The 22744-nt window shown below is 33.7% G+C and overlaps 3 protein-coding genes and 1 non-coding gene across 4 annotated transcripts; all 4 read left to right on the plus strand.

Annotated features, from left to right (window-relative positions):
• The first annotated feature begins 3236 nt into the window (after positions 1-3236).
• On the plus strand, positions 3237-3308 carry TRNAH-GUG (transfer RNA histidin (anticodon GUG)). The gene has a single exon. It is a non-coding gene; the product is annotated as a tRNA-His (tRNA).
• A 782-nt stretch (positions 3309-4090) lies between these two features.
• On the plus strand, positions 4091-5999 carry LOC149907452 (uncharacterized). The gene is made up of 3 exons (XM_090103286.1): positions 4091-4179; positions 4833-4920; positions 5731-5999. The coding sequence occupies exons 1-3, from the start codon at positions 4125-4127 to the stop codon at positions 5861-5863; spliced, it is 276 nt and encodes a 91-aa protein (XP_089959412.1). The 5' UTR covers positions 4091-4124; the 3' UTR covers positions 5864-5999.
• A 2133-nt stretch (positions 6000-8132) lies between these two features.
• On the plus strand, positions 8133-16540 carry LOC149907453 (calcium and integrin-binding family member 2-like). The gene is made up of 5 exons (XM_090103488.1): positions 8133-8221; positions 10325-10359; positions 12222-12339; positions 14574-14701; positions 16301-16540. The coding sequence occupies exons 1-5, from the start codon at positions 8171-8173 to the stop codon at positions 16536-16538; spliced, it is 570 nt and encodes a 189-aa protein (XP_089959614.1). The 5' UTR covers positions 8133-8170; the 3' UTR covers positions 16539-16540.
• Positions 16541-19673: 3133 nt separating this feature from the next.
• LOC149907454 (ubiquitin-conjugating enzyme E2 N) lies at positions 19674-21010 on the plus strand. The gene has a single exon (XM_090102451.1). The coding sequence runs from the start codon at positions 19898-19900 to the stop codon at positions 20351-20353; it is 456 nt and encodes a 151-aa protein (XP_089958577.1). The 5' UTR covers positions 19674-19897; the 3' UTR covers positions 20354-21010.
• Positions 21011-22744: the final 1734 nt, after the last annotated feature.

Here is a 22744-nt window from a genome sequence, read left to right on the forward strand (position 1 = left end):
AACTTTTTAAAAATTGTATTCACATTTCATAGAATTCTATTTACCCTTTAAAATACAATTATTTTCAACTAGACTACTTGGTAATATGAAAGAACACTACGTGCCGGAACTACGTTTTCTATTAATTAAAAATTACACTAGGTACCTACTCAAATGAAACTACTATTATCTACATTTACTAACATTTCTAACAATTTCTCATAATAGGTAGGATAACAATTTAGGCAGATTTATAATTATTTTTTTAACTGACAAATAATACAGTTGAATTTAAATTTTAGGTACATAAAACATTATTATTAAATGCATTTTATAAAGTACCTTCACACTCTTGGTTCCACCACTTCCTCCGCTTTCTCTTTTTGACCTTCCCTAATACTTTAAAACCAATTTCTTTTACCGTGCTCTTTATATTTTCCCATACTGTGTCAATCGGGTCATTAATATGAAGATAAAATGCAAGAAAAACGTCACTATAAGGTCCTGGCGGAACAAGATAGGCAATGGATTGGAAAATACTCAGAATGCGGGTTACAGCTAAAGAAAGCTATCAGAAGAGCCAAAAGACAGCACTTTGATGACCTTATACAAAACATGGAGTCTTTCATACGAGCCGGTGAATCGAGGAAATTCTACAACGAAGTTAAAACCACAAAAAAAGGATACCAACCCACAACCCAAGTGCTGGAGGACGAAAATGGTGACCTCATCACTGATAAAGACGACATCAAGATAGCTTGGCGAGAGTATTTCCAGAACCTACTTAATTGCCCACCCCCTCAAGTTGAAATCACCAGGGAGACCGAGGACAACAAGGAAGACGTACCCACTCCCACATTTGAAGAAGTGCACAAAGCAATCATGCGGCTCAAAAATAACAAAGCACCAGGTATTGACGGCGTGCCTTCTGAAATATGGAAGCAAGGTGGGGCGGTGACTCAATCCAAGTTGTACGAAATCCTTAGAAGGATATGGGAGGAACATATACAACCAAAGGATTGGAATACAGGGATCATCTGCCCAGTTCACAAAAAAGGTAGCAAGAGGAAATGTAGCAACTACCGCGGAATTGCTCTGCTGCCAACAGCATATAAAATCCTGTCGTACATATTGCTGGATAGACTGGAACCCTACGCGGAAAAAATCCTCAGTGATTATCAGTGTGGGTTCCGTCGAAACCGAAGTACGATCGACCAGATTTTCCTCCTCAAACAGATCATGGAAAAGAGGTGGGAATACGCTCTGAGCATGCACGCGCTATTTGTAGATTTCGAGAAGGCTTATGACAGTATTGATAGGGGCGCCCTGTTTACAATTTTAAAGGAGCTTGGTATTCCAGCCAAACTGGTGGACTTAATAAAAACAGCTATTGGAGACAGTAACATGCGAGTGAGGGTGGGCAAAGAACTATCAGAAGAGTTTGCGGTGCTCACCGGATTAAAACAAGGCGATTCTCTGTCGCCTGTGCTATTCAATTTGGTACTGGAATATATCCTGCGGAAAATGCTTGCATTGGACTGCGGAGTGTTACTAAATGGAAAGCATTTGGTGATTGGATATGCCGACGACCTCGCATTGCTTGGTGAAAACCGTGACGAAGTGGGTAAAGCCGTTGAGACCTTAAAACAAGAAGCTGAAAAGGTCGGACTAAAAATAAACGAAAAGAAAACGGAGTATCTCCACATGAAGCGCTATAGGAACACACGAACTCAACGCCAAAACCTACAGGTTGGAGATACGACGTACACGGGAGTAGCTAGCTTCAGATATCTGGGTTGCACGATAACGGATGCACACACTAGAGAGGAAGAAATTAAAATCCGCATACAAAATACCCTCAAGTGTGGTGCAGCCTTGCATAAAGTCCTCGTGTCTAGGCTTCTAAGTAAAAAAACCAAACTGCGGATATACAAAACGGTTATAAGACCAATACTTACTTATGGTTGTGAAGCCTGGACCCTAACCCAGAACGAAGAGCGTAACCTTTTAGTCACAGAACGAAAGCTTCTTAGGAAGATCTTTGGTCCTATCAGACAAGAGGATGGAAGTTGGAGAATCCGGAAGAATGCCGAATTAGAAAAACTCATGGCCGAGCCAAATATACTTGGGGAAATAAAAGCGCATCGCCTGCGTTGGCTTGGTCATGTAGAGCGAATGGGTGAGGAGCGAGGTCTGAAGAGAGCATACTTGGGCCGTCCCCCGGGCCGTCGGCCGGTGGGTCGACCCAAGTATCGCTGGCGCGATCAAGTGGAGAGGGACCTGAGTGCGCTTCAAGCCAGTGACAATTGGCAAGAGACCGCTCAGGACCGGGGAAGGTGGAGAGTTCTCGTCTCGGAGGCCAAGACCCACTTCGGGGTTTCAGCGCCACAGGAGTAAGTAGTAAGTAAGTAAGTATTTTATAAAGTACCAAAGTAACTTCAATATTTTTAAATGACATCAGACAAATGTGAAGTTGATACCGTTCATTATGGGTTTTTACGCGGATCAACAAATGATGGATTTCCGTAAGCTATCGCGATGGAAATTTTTGAAAGGATATTTATCACTCGGCGGAAATTTGATGCCACTAAAGGAAACCGATAGGAGATTGGCTTGGCGAACATCGCTGAGAACACGATACTGTGTAAATACACAAATATGTTTTTACTTTTTAGCAACGCGGTTATTGGTATAAAAGGGTACTTGTTAAATGGTATTGGGCTTATGAAAATACTCGCTACGCCGCGCAGTTTCACCCGCGAGAAAATAGAAAATTTTGAATCTAAGACCGAAAAGTAATTCTATAGCTCATTTTTTATTATCATGTGTAACCTTTATTTCTGAAAAGTTTCATCTAAATCTGTTTCGTGAAAGAACAAGAAACATACATTCATCCATCCACACAAACTCGCATTTATAATATTAGAAGGATTATGCTGTCTTTATTACAAATAGCAGTTTTTAGCTCCTTAATCTAGGAAATGGCTATCTAGTAGTATTTACATTATCTAAATGGCTACAAAATAATAGAATACCGTTATCACCAACAGACTTTGCAATAGTTTTATATAAAAAATGTTGCCTAACAGTCCAACGTCAAGCTGAGTGAAAGTGCTCCAGTTACCATTAGCCGACCAAATTTAAATGACCATAAATACAGACAAAGTGTACGGAACAAACTACCTTCATATTTTACTTCTTTATACTAAAACAAGATTGCTTTGCTGAATTTTATATCCATAGTATCTGCTCCGATAGCCGTGATCGTCTAGTGGTTAGGACCCTACGTTGTGGCCGTAGTAACCCAGGTTCGAATCCTGGTCACGGCAGCGAATAGCTGTTACGGCGGAGCATATTTTTTTGCTTTGGTTATATTTTATCTGATATATCAGAATAAATAAAATAATAAAAGAGAGAATTTAACAAGTGTTTGCAGTTTTTTAGCATTCAATAGTAAAAAATTCCAAAACATTTTATTTATTCTTAGAATATATTTTTTAAAATGAAACAAATATTATAGTTTAAAAATCTTCACGAGAATGTAAACAATCTAAATCCAAACAAATACAGCTTCATTTTAATTTTAAGGCGCATAATTATAAGCTCTTAAGTTTCACGTTCAAAAGGAAAATTTATAAAGAAATGCAGTGTTTAGTTGCAAAACAAACAAGCTACGTATTTTTAGAGCCCCGTTTCCACACAATGGAATTCATAAAAAATGTTATTTTCAAAAGACTTTTACAAAAAGCGCGGAATAGAAATGTTTTATACCGGGATACCGTTGTTATAAAATGGTTTTTATACGGTACTCTTTATTACTTTCATATTTAATAAACAAATAAATACTTACTCAAAAAAAAATTTTCATTATATTATTTACATATTTTGATTCAACGAATATAATATACATATTTTAAATAAAGAAGATTCAATAAAAATATATTTTCTGCCAGTGATAATCACATGCTTATCCAAGGAGTATTTATTATGTCATCAGTCTAATTTATTATCTATATAAATTCTACATAATGACTAATTTCAAACTTTGCACACGCGCTCGTGTTTGTAAACGCTCCAATTGTAATATATTTAATTTATATAATATTGTAACTAATGATAATTTGATAAACTTTAACTTGTTCAAAATGTTCACCTCTGTTATCTTAGTTTTATTCGTTTGGACCTATCCAATATACGCATGTAAGTATTTACTAGAATTAATAACAATTTGGTATATAAATAATTTAATTCAAAAATTATAAATGACGTTTTTTAATTGAGGTGAATCGAAATAAAAAAAAATAATATTTTTATCGCAAAATTTTGTGCCTATTCGCCAATAATATTGTTGCCATAAATTTTATTTAGAAAAATTTTAAAAATTGATTTTAACAGGAAAATCATATAGAAATAAGAGCAATAATAACGCATCACTTTTCCTCATTAATTAATCCTAATTTATTAATGAAGATATCACAAATAAATGATACATTACCTATTAATTAAAATTATGATACAGCAGATATTTTGCTTTTACAATAATAATATTATTCAACAAGCTCTCCTTTAAAATTATTCAATAAACTTATCTAGTATATTCAACCTCAAATCTGGAAAATCGATTGGTCAGAAAATAAAAGTTTTGCTAACCAATAAATAACTTAAATATTTATTTTATCAGTTCTATAAAAAAATAATAGTCTGTTTATCCAATACTGGAACTCAGTGTTTAGAATTAAAAATTCGTCAGCACAAAGCTTCTCGTACTATTTCAATATAATATTATCTATTTAAAGTAAATCTTCAATTGTTATTTATTTAAAGCTATAAATTTTCCTATATCCCAATTTTAGTGGCACCTGAAAAATGTGAAAAGTTACCGGCGCAGAGGTATTGTATCATAGAGTGGATGTCGAGGGAGAGGTGGGCGCACACAGAAAGGTAAAATAACATTTTATAACAATAAAATAAAAATCGTAGATTTTCTAACTCCTGAGACGATTGATACGATATTTTTACACGCTTTATATTAGCTTCAAATGTATGTTTGTAACCGACGCCTTTGGGCGCGATTTTGACCCACTTTAAACGGCCAGATTTCGTTCAAACTTTGTAGATTTATTGAGGACCGATGACAATACACTAATTTGATAAAAATTTTCTATTTTTTAGTTCGGTTTTCTATAAAAAGCGTGTTTTTTAGTTTTTTTAACTATTATTATTATTCTTAGATAGGTTCATCGTATGTAGTTTGTGGGCAATGTATAGAAATAATAAATTACTTTAAAATCATTCTTATGTACTCGAAGAAAATATGTAAGTAACTGCATTTTCTTCGTTTGTAACTCATATGTATACAAGAAGTAGTTAGGTAATCACTAAGTTTTTTGCTAACAATTATTCGCTTAACACGAACTTATCTTACAGTTAAGCAAAACTGCAGAACTAATTTGCATGAAATATGCCATGCAGAAAGCATGCAGATATTTTAAAACATCTCATCAACCAACATTAAAACCCCAAATGTCTTCATCGCCGCCTTCAAAAATAGAAAAAAAAGTCATATAAATGTGTTTCTAAATGATTGTTAATGTAGCGAATGAAGGTGTTGCTCGAGTGTATTGTATCTTACGTTAATTACGCGTAATGTGTCCTACGTTAATTACACATTACGCGTAATTAACGTAAGATAAAATACACTCGAGCAACACCTTCATTCGCTACATTAATAAACAGTTCTATAATTTCCAGGTACACTTACAAATGGGACCGCCGAAAATGCTTACTCATCCGCTGGGCGGAGTACTGTGGCCCTCCACAACCTCTCACTAATAACTTCGAATCGGAACACATTTGTTACTCAGAGTGTGGGGGTTGGGCTTAATCTATACTAATATAGGCTGAAGAGTTTGTTTGTTTGAACGCGCTAATCTCAGGAACTATTGGTCCGATTTGAAAAATTCTTTTATCGTTATGCTAAGACTATAACAGGAGCGGAGCCACGCGGGTGAAACCGCGAAGCGCAGTTAATAGTTAATATGTTCTAGCTAAAATAAAAGGCCTTCTTAATATCTATGTATTTTCTGACACAAAAGTTAAAGCGTAGACGGTAATAGATAATAATATTCTAATTAAATTTATTAAGAATTTAATATGTTCCTTGATAAATATATCTATTAATTAGTTTTCATAATAAAATGCAGACAATTGTTCGTTATCTTTTATTGTTCTATATTAAAAGCTTCCTTTTCTCCGCCTTAGGTATAATTGTGTTTGTTGTTTCATTATAAATTTATTTCGCTTATGGTATTTAGTAAGTAGTCCTACCAAATGCAAAAATGTTTACCTACTTTTTTCTTTCGCCTATTTTTTATTAATAAGAGTGTATTTCAGTCTGAAAGACATTGACACAGATTTTTATTTAGAAAAAATAAATATATTGAATAATTAAGGAATCTAATAGACTTCGGCGAGCAAGGTGTGGCGGATACACCCCTATTCCACAGATCAATACAAATCAGAGACACCTGATGGTAAGCTTACCATATAACATGTACCTATATAATATTTTGCAGAGATAATCAATGTCTCTTGTAAATGTGTTTCTAAAAAAATTGAGGTTAAAACAAAATTGACGACAAGGATGAAGAACTACAGTATTGGAAAATAGACTCCAATCAAATCAATTTAATACATATTATGTTTACATTTTTCATTGGATCTGCAAGGGACTGGAACATACTTCCTGAGTCTGTGTTCCCCGACGAGTAAAATATCGGGGTCTTCAAGCATAGAGTGAACGGGTGCCTACTAGGGAGGCGCGTACGATATTAGACCACATCTTAGGTTTCCATCAGGCGAGATTGTGGTCAAGCGCTTCCCTATCTACAATTAAAAAAATGTATTGATTGATTCCGTTGGTTTAATAATTAATTGTAAATTCTTTACAGTCTGGTGAATAAAAATGCTACAAAATTATTCGTAGAAGAAGAATAATGTAACTGTATAATTAATATTATAAAAAAACTAGCGATCCGCCCCGGCTTCGCCCGTGGTACATATGAAAAATAGATGTTGGCCGATTCTCAGACTTACCCGATATGCACAGAAAATTTCATGAGAATCGGTCCACCCGTTTCGGAGGAGTATGCAGACTAACATTGTGACACGAGAATCACTACATAGTATAAAACAAAGTCGCATTCCCTGTCCCTATGTCCCTATGTCCCTTTGTACGCTTAAATCTTTGAAACTACGCAACGGATTTTGATGCGGTTTTTTTTAATAGATAGAGTGTTTCAAGAGGAAGGTTTATATGTATAATAACATCCATTAAATAGTGGAGAAGTACTGTTAATTTTGAGGTTTCTAATGTGATGTCGTAAAAAATTACATTTTTTCCGCTTACATTGCAAACGCAGGCTGAACCCTACGAGTTTTATCAAAATAATGTACTAAGTATTATACACATTGAAAAGGTCTATAGAAAAGTCCGCGATGGTATATGTCTATCTCTTATGGATAACCCACAATAACTTTTTTTTGTCATTTACTTTTTACGACAAATAATGGCTAATTTTCGATGCGTTTTTAACCAATACAGCATTAATCCTTAACCAATTAAATACCTTCAATACATTGTTCATTTAATATAGATCTATATGGGCCTTTACACCGTATGATTTAAGTGAATATTTTCGAAGATATTACAGATTTAAAAATTGCGGGACGTAGCATTTGCGGCGGTACCGGCCGGCCGCCCGGCTATATACCTATTTTATACCCGTGTGCGAAGATGGAGCGGGCCGCTATTTTTTTATTTACAACGTTCACAGTTTTCCTGTAGTTTATTTAGTATCAGCATTGCACCCGTGCGAAGCCGGGGCGGGTCGCTAGTTTTATATATAAGATTATTCCAAGTTAGAATATGGATAGTTTTCATTCATCACACAAATTTTCCCTAAAACAAGAAAACCTTTCATAACAAGTTAATAAAAAAGTAAAATCTTGACTAAAGCAACTAACGCAAAATGGGCTCTACTTTTAAAATATTATACGTTACTTTCTCTATATTATTTTTTCCCTTAATTCAAAAGGCTCTATTATTAGCTAATCTACCAAAGTCGCGCCCTAGCAAAACTATGGCAGTGTCCATTTGACAGGGCGCCGGGACATCCGTTAGTTTTGTACAATGGGCAACAAAGTTGTGACGTTCACTGAACAACAACTCGAGGACTATCAGGTTTGAATTTATTTGTATTTACGTACTTTACTGAATATAGAAACTAGGCTATTAACTTAAGGATATATTAGGATAATCTTCGTTGTAAATATTGTTAGACAAAGTTTAGTAAATAAATACCATTCTTACATCGATTAACATGAAGAAGAATATGGTGATAATTGGTTTTCTTGTTTACCTATGTATGATGATTATTCTAATGATATATTATATTGATTGATATACAATATGAGATCACGAAAAACAAGACAATAATAGGAGAAATGGCAAAGTTATTATAGAAACACTAAGCGGGGCATAGTCCTCCCAAACTCAAAGCTACAGTTAATCAGATATAATATTCATAACCATTAGAAGCAGTTAACTTCACGTTTTGATAAAAACACACTTAAAATAGGAAATAGATTACACTGTTAGTTAAACACCGGTGAAAACTGCTTTCAATACAAAAAGTTCAGTACAATAAAAAAAGCCTAAGCTTAGTTTACAAAAAAAATGTTTTGTTTCCTTTGCGGTGAAACTTTTTCTAACTCTCTTTATGAACTTGAAAGTCATAATTAAACTTTTTTATCTGGTTTTACACGCTACAAGACAGAAAAGGGCAATTTATGCTGCTTATATATATTTTTTTTAGTTTTATGTATTATTTTAAAATAAAAATCGAACACTCAAAATTTTCAGTAAAACATAGAGTTTAAACCAATTTTCTTATTAATGCATCTCGATTCTAGTCCAGACTTATGTTACCGAAACAATTTTTAAGCTATTGCATAGCTTCTATCGCGGGCCTTGAGCGCGGGGACCGAATCGAGAAATTCCGTAACGAAAAAACCTCACGCTCCCCACTCCGACGGGCACGGAGGTGTGGCTTGAAGGCAGCATGCAATAGCTTTACCGCGGCAGTCCCCGAGTGCCACACGTCATTTTTTATCAAATAATACATATACTATTTCAAAGACATTTTTATTTATAAATAAATCAATTTATTTCAAACGAACCCGTTTCTGATTTGAATGACGTCTTATAGACCGGGAGATACTGACACAAAATTTCGAGTCATTTGTAACAGGATGGCGGTTCTACAGGGTTCTTAGTACGCAATGACAAAAAGAAAAATGATAGTGTGAACGCTGGTACCGGCGGCTTAGTCGCGTGGGCGTTAGTCGAACTCATCGGAAAATAGCGAAAGTCAAACGATTTGTAACAGTATGGCACTTATTTCTCCTGTAAGTTTGAGGATCAACGAATATAAATACAAAATTTCAAAGATCTAGGTGTTGGAAATCTTCACTTATATAAATTAATAATAAATTTATTTTTCAAGTATGACAGCACTTTTTCCCCCTACTAGAAGTATGGCAAATATAATAATGGTCACATTTTATCAAATACTCTCCAAAAAGCCAAATGCAATACTGGTACAAAAAGATAGGCGCAATAAAAAAAAAATTGCAGATTTTCGGCGGTATGGCGACCATTTGGAATCGTCCGAAAAGTATGGCATGGCGATTTTCGTAAATGGCTGCACGACGATGGTTACCTGTGCAAAAGTTAGCTTGGTACAAATGGTTGAATAATTGTTTTTTTTAAATCAACACATTCGCGTCGGTATGGCGGGCTGTAAGTCATACCGGAAAAGTATGGCATGACACTACCGCCTACTTCTTTTTTATGGGCTATCGGTAAATTCTAAAATTTTTGTGTTACAAATCGTTTGACTTTCGCTATTTTTCCGACGAGTTCGACTAACGCCCACGCGACTAACCCACCGGTACCAGCGTTCACACCATCATTTTTCTTTTTGTCATTGCGTACTAAGACCCCTGTAGAACCGCCATCCTGTTACAAATGACTCGAAATTTTGTGTCAGTATCTCCCGGTCTATTACGTGAAGACAGTCGTAATCTTGAAGCAAATGGGTCAATAGCAGTGACGTCATCGGTCCAACCTAGCCCTAGATGTTCGTGATTAGACTGAATATTATTGCCTCACGGCTTCATATAATAAAAATACAAATGTTTTACTTTACGTCAGTTTTATACAACTTTTATTAAAGTACTTAAATATTTATGAAGAAATTATAAAACATTTAAACTTACACAGGACTGTACGTTCTTCACGAGAAAAGAAATACTGAGGTAAGTTGTCTCAACATTATTTTTAATAATCTTTGTGAAAGCTAAGTCTCTTCTCTATAAAATAGTTCTTTATTTCTTCTTTCTTTCTTTACATGGTAGGTAGGTACTTAAAAAGTTTATCATCCGATGAATGTAATTATTTTATCTTAAAATAGGTATATAAGCTGTAGCCCGCGGCATTTTCCGTGAAAATCGCATAATTTTTTCTATTTCTTATTCTTGATAATGTAGTAGAAAAATCACCCAAAAAGGAATTATTAAGTTTAGCATAATTGAGGAACAAACATACCTACTGATATTTGGTCAGAAAAAAATAATTAGGTAGATATTTGGTCATAAAAAAAATAAATTAGTTTATTGATTCCTTCGGATCACAGTTAAAAACAAGTACCTAATTATTATTAAAAAAACAAAATACCCGACTGCACACTAAAAAAAGAGTAAAAATGTCTTTATCCCGTGGGACTTTTAGGATAAAATGTATCCTATGACACTCCCGTAATCAAGACAAATCTAACGATACCTCATACATCAAAACCCATCAAGCCGTTTAGGCTACAGGTGGTCACAAAGGAAAAGACATACATACATACTTACATACACTCGAAAAACATTACCCTCCTTCTTTGGCAGTCGGGTAATAAGCATACTTATGATCTTAGATTAATATATTATCTGTGCTTATAATATAATCTCCCTTCAATTAAGAGATTTGTGTATTAGCGTTGAAGTAAAACATTTGCACATCCATTAAATATTTTGGATTAATAAGTAATGTGCAAACATTCATAATCCACGTTCAATTGAAGGGTGCTATTTGCATTTGCTTCTACAAACCCTCGAACTCCATTTATTTGTATAGATAAAGCTTTTAGGTATATAAAATAATTTATACAATACGAATATTAAACTGCCTGTTTCAACATCAAATAGCCTTTTTCAACAAAAGGAATATGAACTTACTTTAAAAAGCTCTCAACCCATTTGTAGTAATATAACAATATGCTACGGAATTTTAGGATTTGGGGACTTATAACATTTTCATCACAATTACGCTTGTGTAATGTGAAAATGGAAAATTCTGATGTACATTTAAAGTTATTTTATTTATGTTTATGTGATGTACTTCGTTGTTATGTTTGGTGAAATTGACGACGTCGTTTCCAAGATATGCAGCTCGCATTGATTTAGAATCTCGTATAATTACTCTTGCTCCCGGTTTAGTGTTTACATTATCGTTGGATATATTGGAGATAGTAGCATCTTTCGCGTTTTGTATTTTATGTTTATAGATTCTTTTTACTTTGGCATACTATTTCAGTACGTAAAAACAAAAATATATAACTAATATATTATTTCTTCTAGATCCTTCATCTGAACAGATAATGCATTTGTATTTATTTTCCTAATATTATAATAGTAAGCAGTATAATATAGGTATAAATTACATACATAGTAAAAAGCGTAATAATTGACATATATATATATATTATATAATTGTAAGTGAAAAAGGGTACATAATAGTTGATAATTATTATAAAAATGATATTTATGTATAATTGACATTCTCTTGTTAATTTTCGCATGCCAATCAATTGGCGATTTGTGCTGAACAATGAATTATGCAACATCTGTAAATCTACCACATTTCTTGCAAAATAAATCATTTCATTTCATTTCATTTTACGCAGCACGCTTTGCAATTATAATATTTAATGCTGAATTAAATATTATAATTTCTGCCTATTGTCGATTTCTCCATAATTGGAGTAATCTTTTAAAATTTTGCACAATCTCTAAAAAATATCTTTAATACATAGCATAGGTACCTACGTACATATAACTTGATAATATGCCTTCAGGGTATTCAAGAGGTTCAGAGAAGTGAATCCAGAGCTGGTTCCGAAGAGCATGACGGACAATGAAGCTCATACGATTGCTGTTCCAGTCGATCAAATAGAAAAGTTACCAGAATTAAAGGTAACTTTTAATACTTGGTTTTATATTATACAGGGTGTCCCACCGTCGGTATACTAAGCTCAAAGGAGGTTATAGTTTTGCACACGCTGAGTACGTAAAAAATACTTATAAAATTCCAGTAGCATTTTTTTTCAAATAGATGAATTCTTAAAGTTCTATGTGTCGACCCCTAACAAGCAACCCGCCCAACTTTGCCACCCGCACGTGAGCTTTCTTATAAGATTACGTTTTCATTGATAAAATGCTCACATTAGCGAAGCGGTATATGCCGGCTGCGCGAAGATAGTGAAGAAAACATGGATTTTCAGGAAAAATTAAGCAAAAAAATTTTGACGTAATTTTTTTGTTTAAGTATTTTTTACGTGATCAGTGTATGCAAAACAACAAGTCCCTTCACGCTTAGTATACCGTTAGTGGGACACCCTGTATAATTACAGCCTAGTTATATAATTGTTAATTATCAGCATAAATGGAGGGGGTAAGTAAATATTTATTTTGAGTAAATTACGCTCAAACTTCTACTAACTACGGTATGTATAATAAATAATAATGTACAAATATAATTTCATTTTAGCTTATATCATTAATTAATCATCAGCATAAATGAAGGTTTAAGTATATATTTATTTTGCGTATACTACGCTTAAACTACTTCTAATTAGGTACCTACGCTTTCTATTGAAAAAATTATTGTACCTACAAAATAATAATGTACAAAACGAATTAGAAATCTTATTTAATGTGTAAAGCTGTATAAAGCAAACTTGAAACCTTTGGTGATATTTACCTGTATGGATATTGGATACACGAAGTGAAGCTTTAAACATTCCCTTTGATATCAAAATAATATCAAGTTTACAAGCAATTTCGTGAACGTACGAATTTCGTCAGTATGACCTTACTTATTATTACATTTCTCTATGAAAACAGATATGATACTATATAACCACAGAATACACTATGTAGGTATCTAATTTAGATATTTTTATTTAAATTATTTAAACAAGTATTTTTTTCATGATTTATATTTCTGTTGACTGTTAATAATTTAGCTGTCCACAACTCACAAGTAAGTAATCTTTATTATCTACGGTACCCGCTTTACAATCGAACTTTGGACCTATCATTTAAGAATAAATAATTTATATCTTCTAACTCTACCATTAATTTGTAATTTACCTAGATACACACGAAATAATTTCCATAGTTAGTATTAATTTATTTTATCTATTACTAGCGACCCGCCCCGGCTTCGCACGGGTGCAGAAAAAACACTACAGAAAAACTTCGCACGCACGGGTATAAAATAGATAGCCGGCGGCCGGTCGGTACCGCCGCAAACGCTACGTCCCGCAATTTTTAAATCTGTAATATCTTCGAAAATATTCACTTAAATCATACGGTGTAAAGGGCCATATAGATCTATATTAAATGAACAATGTATTCAAGGTATTTAATTGGTTAAGGATTAATGCTGTATTGGTTAAAATCGCATCGAAAATTAGCCATTATTTGTCGTAAAAAGTAAATGACAAAAAAAAGTTATTGTGGGTTATCCATAAGAGATAGACATACACCATCGCGGACTTTTCTATAGACCTTTTCAATGTGTATAATACTTAGTACATTATTTTGATAAAACTCGTAGGGTTCAGCCTGCGTTTGCAATGTAAGCGGAAAAAATGTAATTTTTTACGACATCACATTAGAAACCTCAAAAATAACAGTACTTCTCCACTATTTAATGGATGTTATTATACATATAAACCTTCCTCTTGAATCACTCTATCTATTAAAAAAAACCGCATCAAAATCCGTTGCGTAGTTTCAAAGATTTAAGCGTACAAAGGGACATAGGGACATAGGGACATAGGGACAGGGAAAATGACTTTGTTTTATACTATGTAGTGATGATCTGCGCTTCGCAGTTTAACCCGCATGGCTCCGTTCCTGTTAGTCTTAGCGTGATGATAATATATAGCCTTCCTCGATAAATGGGCTATCTAACACCGAAAGAATTTTTCAAATCGGACCAGTAGTTAGCGCGTTCAAACAAACAAACAAACTCTTCAGCTTTATAATATTAGTATTAGCACAGGTATTAGTATAGATAATCAAACTTTGCACCTTTACGAGTACGATTCAAGCCACTGAGCAGTCACAGTGCAGAAAGGTCACTAGCTAACTTACTAACTCAAAGATATCAAGCGCTTTTCAATAACCTTATTTCTTAGGAAAACCCGTTCAAGCGGCGCATCTGCCAGGTATTCTCTCACGATGGCTCCGGAAACCTTACTTTTGAGGATTTCTTGGATATGATGTCGGTGTTCAGTGAAGCCGCTCCACGGGATATCAAGGCTTGGTTTGTAAAATTGTTTACTTAATAGAGGGATAGAGATTTTTTAAGGAAAGTTTGTGGGATATGATGCCACTTGAAATATGTTATATTGGTATATTTTGGTATGTTATGTAGATCTATGTATGGAAAATGTAATTTAGTTTTTAATATGTACCTATAATTTCAATATTATCGCAAATGTCTACGGATTTACATGAAATTGACGAGTACCTATGATCAAATTTTAAATTTAATCGCAATAATCATATTATTTATAATATTAAGCTATTCGTTACTAATAGAGTTCACCCATATCTCAACCACTTCACTAAAACTCCATCAGATAGCAATGAGATAATTACAACGAATGATTTGCAGAAATGGTACAATATAACATCTCATTGCGTAACAGGAATGTTATATTGATCACGATATGAGCAATTTCGTTTGCTTTATTAAGTTCGAAAGTCGAAACTATACATATTGCTGTTAGGGCGCGTTCCCACTATGTCGTAACGACTAATTTATCGTTCGACGACTGTCGTCTCTACCTGTTCCCATTATAACGATTGTTTGTCGTCAACATTTTTTATCGTTTAGCGACTGTCGTATCTAGCTGTTCCCATTGGATCGCTCAGATCGCTCGCATCATCAGCAAGCTACAAATCTAGTCGCCTCTGCGTTCGCTTGGGTTGGGAAAAGCAAACCGAGTACAGACGCGAGGGGCGCGCGGGTGCGAGAGGGAAGGGAAAACACGTGTTCGTCTACATAGAGTTGCCGTCCACGATATCGTTTTACGACTGTCGTGCTTGCTGGTCCCACTGTCACGACAAAGTGTCGTCACTGCAAAAACTTTCGTAGACGACAGTAAATTGTGTCGTTCTAAATGTGAACACCTCCATTTAAACATATAAGCCACGACACTTAAAACTACACGATTATCTGTCGTCACGACACAGTGGGAACGCGCCCTTAGCGTTCAATTTTGTGATGCTGTCAATTTTATCGAGACTCAATGGATATTGTGTTTTGTGTATTATTCTGTGGCAAGATATTTTCTGCCGGTATTTTAATATTTAAATTTAAAAGAAGGCATCCCTGCCTATTATAATTTACAAAATAGGTAGGTACTTCTTTTTCCCAAATTATTACATTTCTTTAACAAACTTTTTAAGCCCACTTCATTGAAAAACATGTAAACCTAGAGCTATTTAAATAATTCATCCTATAAATCGATTTTATCATGTTCGTGATACTTTATGACCATATCCTAATTTTTTTTTCTCCATGACCATCTCATAAATATGCTTCTCAAAAAGCATTTAATTTCTCACAATTTTTACAATAAAATATCCTCGACGACGCGGTTGGCGCAGTGGTAAAGTAACTGCCTACTGAGCCGACGGTCCCGGGTTCGATCCCCGGTCAGGGCAAATATTTGTGTGATGAACTCAATTATTTGTTCTTGGGTCTGGGTGTATTTATTAAATATTATATTTATCGTCGCCTAGTACCCACAACACAAGTCTTAATTGAGCTTACTGTGGGACTAGGTCGATTTGTGTAATAATGTCCTATAATATTTATTTATTTATTTATTTATTTATTTATTTAACTTCCTAGGTACGCGTTTCGTATCTACGACTTGGACGACGACACCTACATCGGGCGGGAGGACCTTCTAGAAGCGACGCAGTTACTCACAAAGGGAGAGCTTCAGCAGCACGAGCGGGAGGAGATCGTGGCTAGCGTGCTGGATGAAGCAGATGTGGACGGTGATGGAAGACTGTCGTTTATGGACTTCGAACACGTGGTCGTTAGAGCACCGGATTTTCTGTCTACGTTTCATATTAGAGTGTAGACTGTAGACCATAGAGGTGTTTTTTGTTTGCTTTTTGTTGTGGTGCTGTTTTGTTTACTTTCTATATTAGAGTATAGAGTAAAGGTATAATGGATTTATTGTTTTTGGTAATTTAAAAGTGCCGTAAAGTAAAATCTATCTGTATAGTTAAGCGTTTTTTTTTTTATAAATGACTTAGCTATATTGCCATATTGCCTACATAAAGATAAAAATCATGTATATATTAATATAACCTGAATTATATTATGTAGTATACATATTTATATAAAATAAAAATATATTTACCCAAGAATATGAAATACTGTTTTTATTTTTCATGTTCATTCCCCGTTTATTTGTAAAACAGTAGTTCCTATGTAGTATAAACTATATTGAGATATTATCTAAATTTGAGTACAAATTGGATTTATACAACGCTGGTAGACTTCAACACAAGTTTCTTGTGGAACCTGATACAAAATAGCATTAAAGCAATTCCAGAACATCTATCTGCATATACCAAATTGCCAAACTGCTACGCGCGATGTAGCGAGTAATTAACTATATTGATAAATAATAACTAGAATGATTACTGTAATAATATTATGCTTTATTTAATACCTATGTAGGAATATAGTAATTAGTAATATTGAATTAAATATTTCGTAACTTTCAAATTTTCATTTAGATCGTCAATTTGTTATATTTTCCAAATGATTTCGTATTGAATACTTTAAACAAAAATGCTTACAAATCAAAATTTAAACAGATACAACAAAATAAAAATGTCACTCTTATATGTAACTATAGCCGCACCCCGCGGTTTCACCCGCGTGGCTCCGCTCCTGTTGGTCTTAGGACTTAGCCTGATTATATATTATTATAGCCTAAATTATATATTATATATTATAGCTCCTGTTGCCCGTAGCGTGACGAAATATAGCTTATAACCTTCCTCGATAAATGGGCTATCTAACACCGTCAGAATTTTTCAAATCGGACCAGTAGTTCCTGAGATTAGTGCGTTCAAACAAACAAACAAACGAGTAATTAATAATTAACTAAAAATATCCTGTCCAGGATTTTTTCAGTCAACCCATCTTTAATAGATTTTTTAATAGACTACATTTATTATTATAAAATTGGTCTCATTCCACACTCCGGTGAAGGTCGACCTATATTCGGATCTTAGACCATAAGAAAAATAGGTAATATTCTGCACAGATCTTTACATACCTACCTACTCTAATTGTAGGTATAATAGGTATCATATTACCTATATTTTACGAATTAAATTTTTACGGCTTCGTCTTACAAAAATCGCTTCATAACTTTACGAGTGAGCGCTTGAGATTTAGGTGTAATGTCCACTTTACGGCTTAATATAAAAAGCTTAACGTAAATTTAATATCGTTGTAAAACCACAATACCTACTTTATTACTGCATTCTCGTGAAACATGAAGAAATTTCATATTACTTATTCTAAATAACTATAGACTGGCCAGTAGTAAGGTAGCTATGGGTAGAATGAAATAAATGATTTTCTGGGCCTTAGGTAATTTTCATCCTCTGCTAGAGCAGAAGTAAGTTAGAACTTAATTACAAAATACAAAAAATAAACAAACAATAATGGTTGTACATAAGTATGTTCTTGTCATTATAATTCATTTTTACATTTTTATATATTACTAGCTGCTCCGCGCGGTTTCACCCCCGTGGCTCCACTCCTGTTGCCCGTAGCGTGATGAAATATAGCTTATAACCTTCCTCGATAAATGGGCTAAGTATCTAACACTGAAATAATTTTTCAAATCGGACCAGTAGTTCCCGAGATTAGTGCGTTCAAACAAACAAACAAACAAACTCTTCAGCTTTATAATATTAGTATAGATTTAATTCAATGTCATCCTAATTAGGTATATACCAATAGTAATATACCCCGACTCAAGCTAGGTAAGTATCCCATTTTAATTTTTACAAAATGAAGGAGTTAATTTCTGATCTTTCGGATTCGGAATCTGTTTCCCTTGTCTGTCCTGCCAGTGTTCGGCTTACGAGTTATAACTTTTACCATATCATATAATAATTTTATTGTGAATAGGTATGTAAATCATATTTTTACGTATGCAGTACATAATAAAAAAATTACTAATTATTGGTTTAATCTTCAATTATTATACCACTGCACACCAAAGAGCAAATAACGAGGTAAGTCAAGAAACGAAAAAATTTTCTTTGAAACTCAACTTAAAAAAAATTACTTAAAAGGTAGAAAAGCAAATTGTGAAAGTGTGTTGTATGATGTGCAAACCGTGAAAAGCTCTCCATCTTTGAAATCAAGCATTATAAAAAAACGACAAGTTATTATTGCTCAGATTGATACAGTTTTACAAAATATGTGGTGTAACAATCTCGGCTGGTTCAGCCAAAAACATAGTTAATAGTTATTATTTTTTATTATAGCATTGCCGCAGAAAGTGGAAAGGCCGCTAGTGCTGACAAAGAAGCTGCGCCTCTATACCCAGAAAAACTCAAGAACATAAAAGTTACAGTAATTCTTGAGTCACATATTTTATTTGGTGGTGATATCCACCATTTTCACTGTGAATTAATAAAATTTGTTTTACACTGTGTATTGTAATTTCGTTTTTTTTGTGATCAAATCATAGATCAAATTTATACATCAGTGCCATCTCGTGTGATTTTTTCGAATCAATAATTTAAAATGAATGATTGCCATATGAAAAAAAGAAAGAATTAAAAAAATGGCAGTACACATACCATAGACATTTATTATATTTTATTGTTGGTATTGTAATGTCGGATACGGAACAAATTGAGTTTTATCATGCTCCATTACATCATCAATCAGACTATTATAAAAATATGGAATATAAAATAAAGAAAGATCTTACTTATCGTTCTTGAATAAAACAAACCAGTCGATCGACCAAAAAAATTATTTTAAGTTATTGAGATTTGTAATTCAGAATCAACCGTTTACATGATATGTATAAATTAATAAATATTATAGCAATTTTAATAACAAAATATTTATAATAGCGTTAGATATATTTTATAGTCTTAAATAATAAATAGTTTCTATTTAATCTGTAATATGTAATATTCTAGTCATGAAAAACGCATGTGTTATCTATGACATTTCATAGTTAAAAATTGAAGTGAGCTCTGTAACATCGCTTTTGTAATCTCGTTTTCAGCAATATCATGGATAAAATGCTGCTGTAATTTAATTGTCTGGAATACGTGCCTCAGTGATATTTATACACACGTGCAGGGGAGAGACAGTTAGATACTTTTTGAAATTATATGATTACTTTGTTTCATTTGACAAATTGCGCTAGACCGCATATATAAAATGGCAGCCCTACCACGTAGAATAATCAAAGAGACACAGCGATTGATGCAAGAACCCGTGCCGGGAATAAGTGCGGTGCCTAGCGAGACTAATGCGCGTTATTTTCACGTAATCGTCACCGGCCCAGAGGACTCACCGTTCGAAGGAGGACTATTCAAATTAGAACTATTCCTGCCAGAAGACTATCCAATGTCAGCGCCTAAGGTTAGGTTTATAACGAAAATATATCACCCGAACATAGACCGGCTGGGTCGCATATGCCTGGATATATTGAAGGATAAGTGGAGCCCAGCACTGCAAATTCGTACCGTTCTCCTTTCCATTCAGGCGTTACTATCGGCGCCTAACCCCGACGACCCCCTCGCAAACGACGTAGCCGAACTTTGGAAAGTTAACGAAATTGAGGCAATTCGAAACGCCAAGGAGTGGACAAGGAGATATGCCATGGACAACTGAGCATACGCCGTCGCAACCAGTGCCTCCCCACACGCGAGAATAGTGGAAGAAACTAACATAATTATATTATTATCATGATTTAAGAGTGCAAGTTATGTTTACAACCTAGACCAGTAACTTGTGAAGAGACAATTGTGAAAAAAAATAAATCGGCTGAGGTAATTGCTGTGTCACCGCGGTGTGCTCAGGTTAACCTTTTGCATCTGAACGTAGTCCTCGTCTCGGCACGATTCGACAGCCCATTGTTTCCCCTCACTTGTAGCTTCATTATGATATTAGGTATGCATATTTTTTTACTGTAATAAAATAGCAAATTTAAAGAACACCGGGAGATTATTGTAATGTATATATTCATGGTTATGAAGTTTGGTTAATTTTATACAAAGGATAGTGTGTATCGTCACAAAGTTGATTGCCTTTGCCAGAATCTTATCAATTTTAAGTGCTATATTGCAACATCAATTCCCTGATCTCTATTGATACTGGATAATTATTAGAGGAAGGAAAATAATTAATTTATTTCAGTGTTCAATAATGTTTTTTCTTTTCTGTGAATCTTATATGTACTATTTACTTGTATAAAAGTTATAATTGTATTTATGTAAATTTAATTTGGCTTTGTGAGCAACTTCAAAATACATAATATACAAATGCTAATCCTTATTTTATTTATGTTATCTTTTATTTATAGTGGCAATAGTCATAGGTGAAGGTTAGATGAAGATTTGTATTTTATTCAGCGCTGCAGATGTGTCATTTGGTTATTTTTATCCTGACAAACTGGGTTATTCTATACAAAACAACAATGTAGGAAAAATGTAATGTAATTGATAAAAAGTCTATTATTATTATGTTAGAAATTGACTTGATTGTTTACAGCAGACAAGTCAATTTGATGTGAATTTACAGTAATATTTAAATTATAATTTTTATTTGAAATTTAATATTGGACTTTTCCATAATAATTGAACTTTATTCACATATGCTACATCAGTATGGTAAACCAATATGAATTTTGCATAATGTTTTATTGTACTACAAAATATTGGTGTGCAATTTTGACAGCTAGAAACTAGAAAATAGATTTGTGTTCCCGGAATAACCGAACCATGTAATTTTTCTTGACATTTTTGCCTTCAAGAACTCTGAACATAATATTAGTGTAACTGGATAACATAAATATCAAATTAAATGCAAGAAATACTGTAATACTGTTTGTTTTCAGTTTGTAGACATGGAAATGCCCAGCTAACCTACAGATTTATTCAAACTACCTATAAATTGAATCACAATAACATGATGCTGATTTGTGAATGTGTGAAACGGTTATTTTAATATCCCTATGTGAATTACATGCATAAACAATAACATGCTCTATGACTTAGAGAAATCAAGTTAGGTTTATCCAATTTTATCATTTCAAAGGCTTCATTATCGCAGTGATTTGTGCTTTGGTTTTATAATAGGAATGGAATATAGTTATAATAACAAATATGACTGGTAATGAATAGTAAAGGGATTATCTTTAATCAATTAACTCATGTCTTTATTTAGTTAAATAAACTAACACTAATTGGATGAATGTAGGTACATAGTAACTACTAAGAGAAAGAAATGTGAATGCAGAAACAATAATTTAATACACACATAACTATGTCTATGTTTTGGAACCAATTTTGTCAAAATTGTGATCAACGTTTTTCTAGTAGGTACCTACTCTATAAGTGTATCCTTAACACGTCCTTAACAAGATTTTTGTCTATGACTTATTCCAATTCAAGTTGCCAGACTTTACTGAGTTAATTATTATTTAATAACAAGACTAGCATAAATAATTCATTTTGATTGAGGTAGTTATAGACAATTGTATACAGTGCCACAAACTTATCTGACCCGGTGGCAAAAACTGGAACTACGTGCCGCCATTTTGAAATGTCACATTTTCACAGACTTTTCATACGAAATATTTTGTTTATATAAAAGAAAGCGACATCAGTGACACTGTCACCGGGTCAGATAAGTTTGTGGCACTATACTTACTCGATTTTACAGTTTATTAACCAGAGTAAGCCGTACATATTACATAGGTAATTATGTGACATTATAGAAGAACAATGTTATTTACTAATGTTGCTGTGAAATCAATTGTGTTGCCAACTTTAATTTTTTTTCTATTTGATAAGATAAAATAAGACTTTGACATTTGGCGTGATTTCTGTCACACGTGTTTGGGTTATTAATTTAGTGTTTTGGCTATTTTAACAATAATATATTCACTTTGAGCTGTTTTGTGTTCGTCTTTAAGTGTTTAGTCTGTGGTTATAGTGGTAAGTGTACTAACAATTCACTAATATGGGCCCTGATCCACCCGATCCTAAACCCCCGGACGTC

The sequence above is a fragment of the Colias eurytheme genome, chromosome 6 (genome assembly GCF_061535395.1).
Source record: "Colias eurytheme isolate Ceu_HAF_F1 chromosome 6, ilColEury1 Martin Lab GWU primary, whole genome shotgun sequence".
Lineage (NCBI taxonomy): Eukaryota > Metazoa > Arthropoda > Insecta > Lepidoptera > Pieridae > Colias > Colias eurytheme.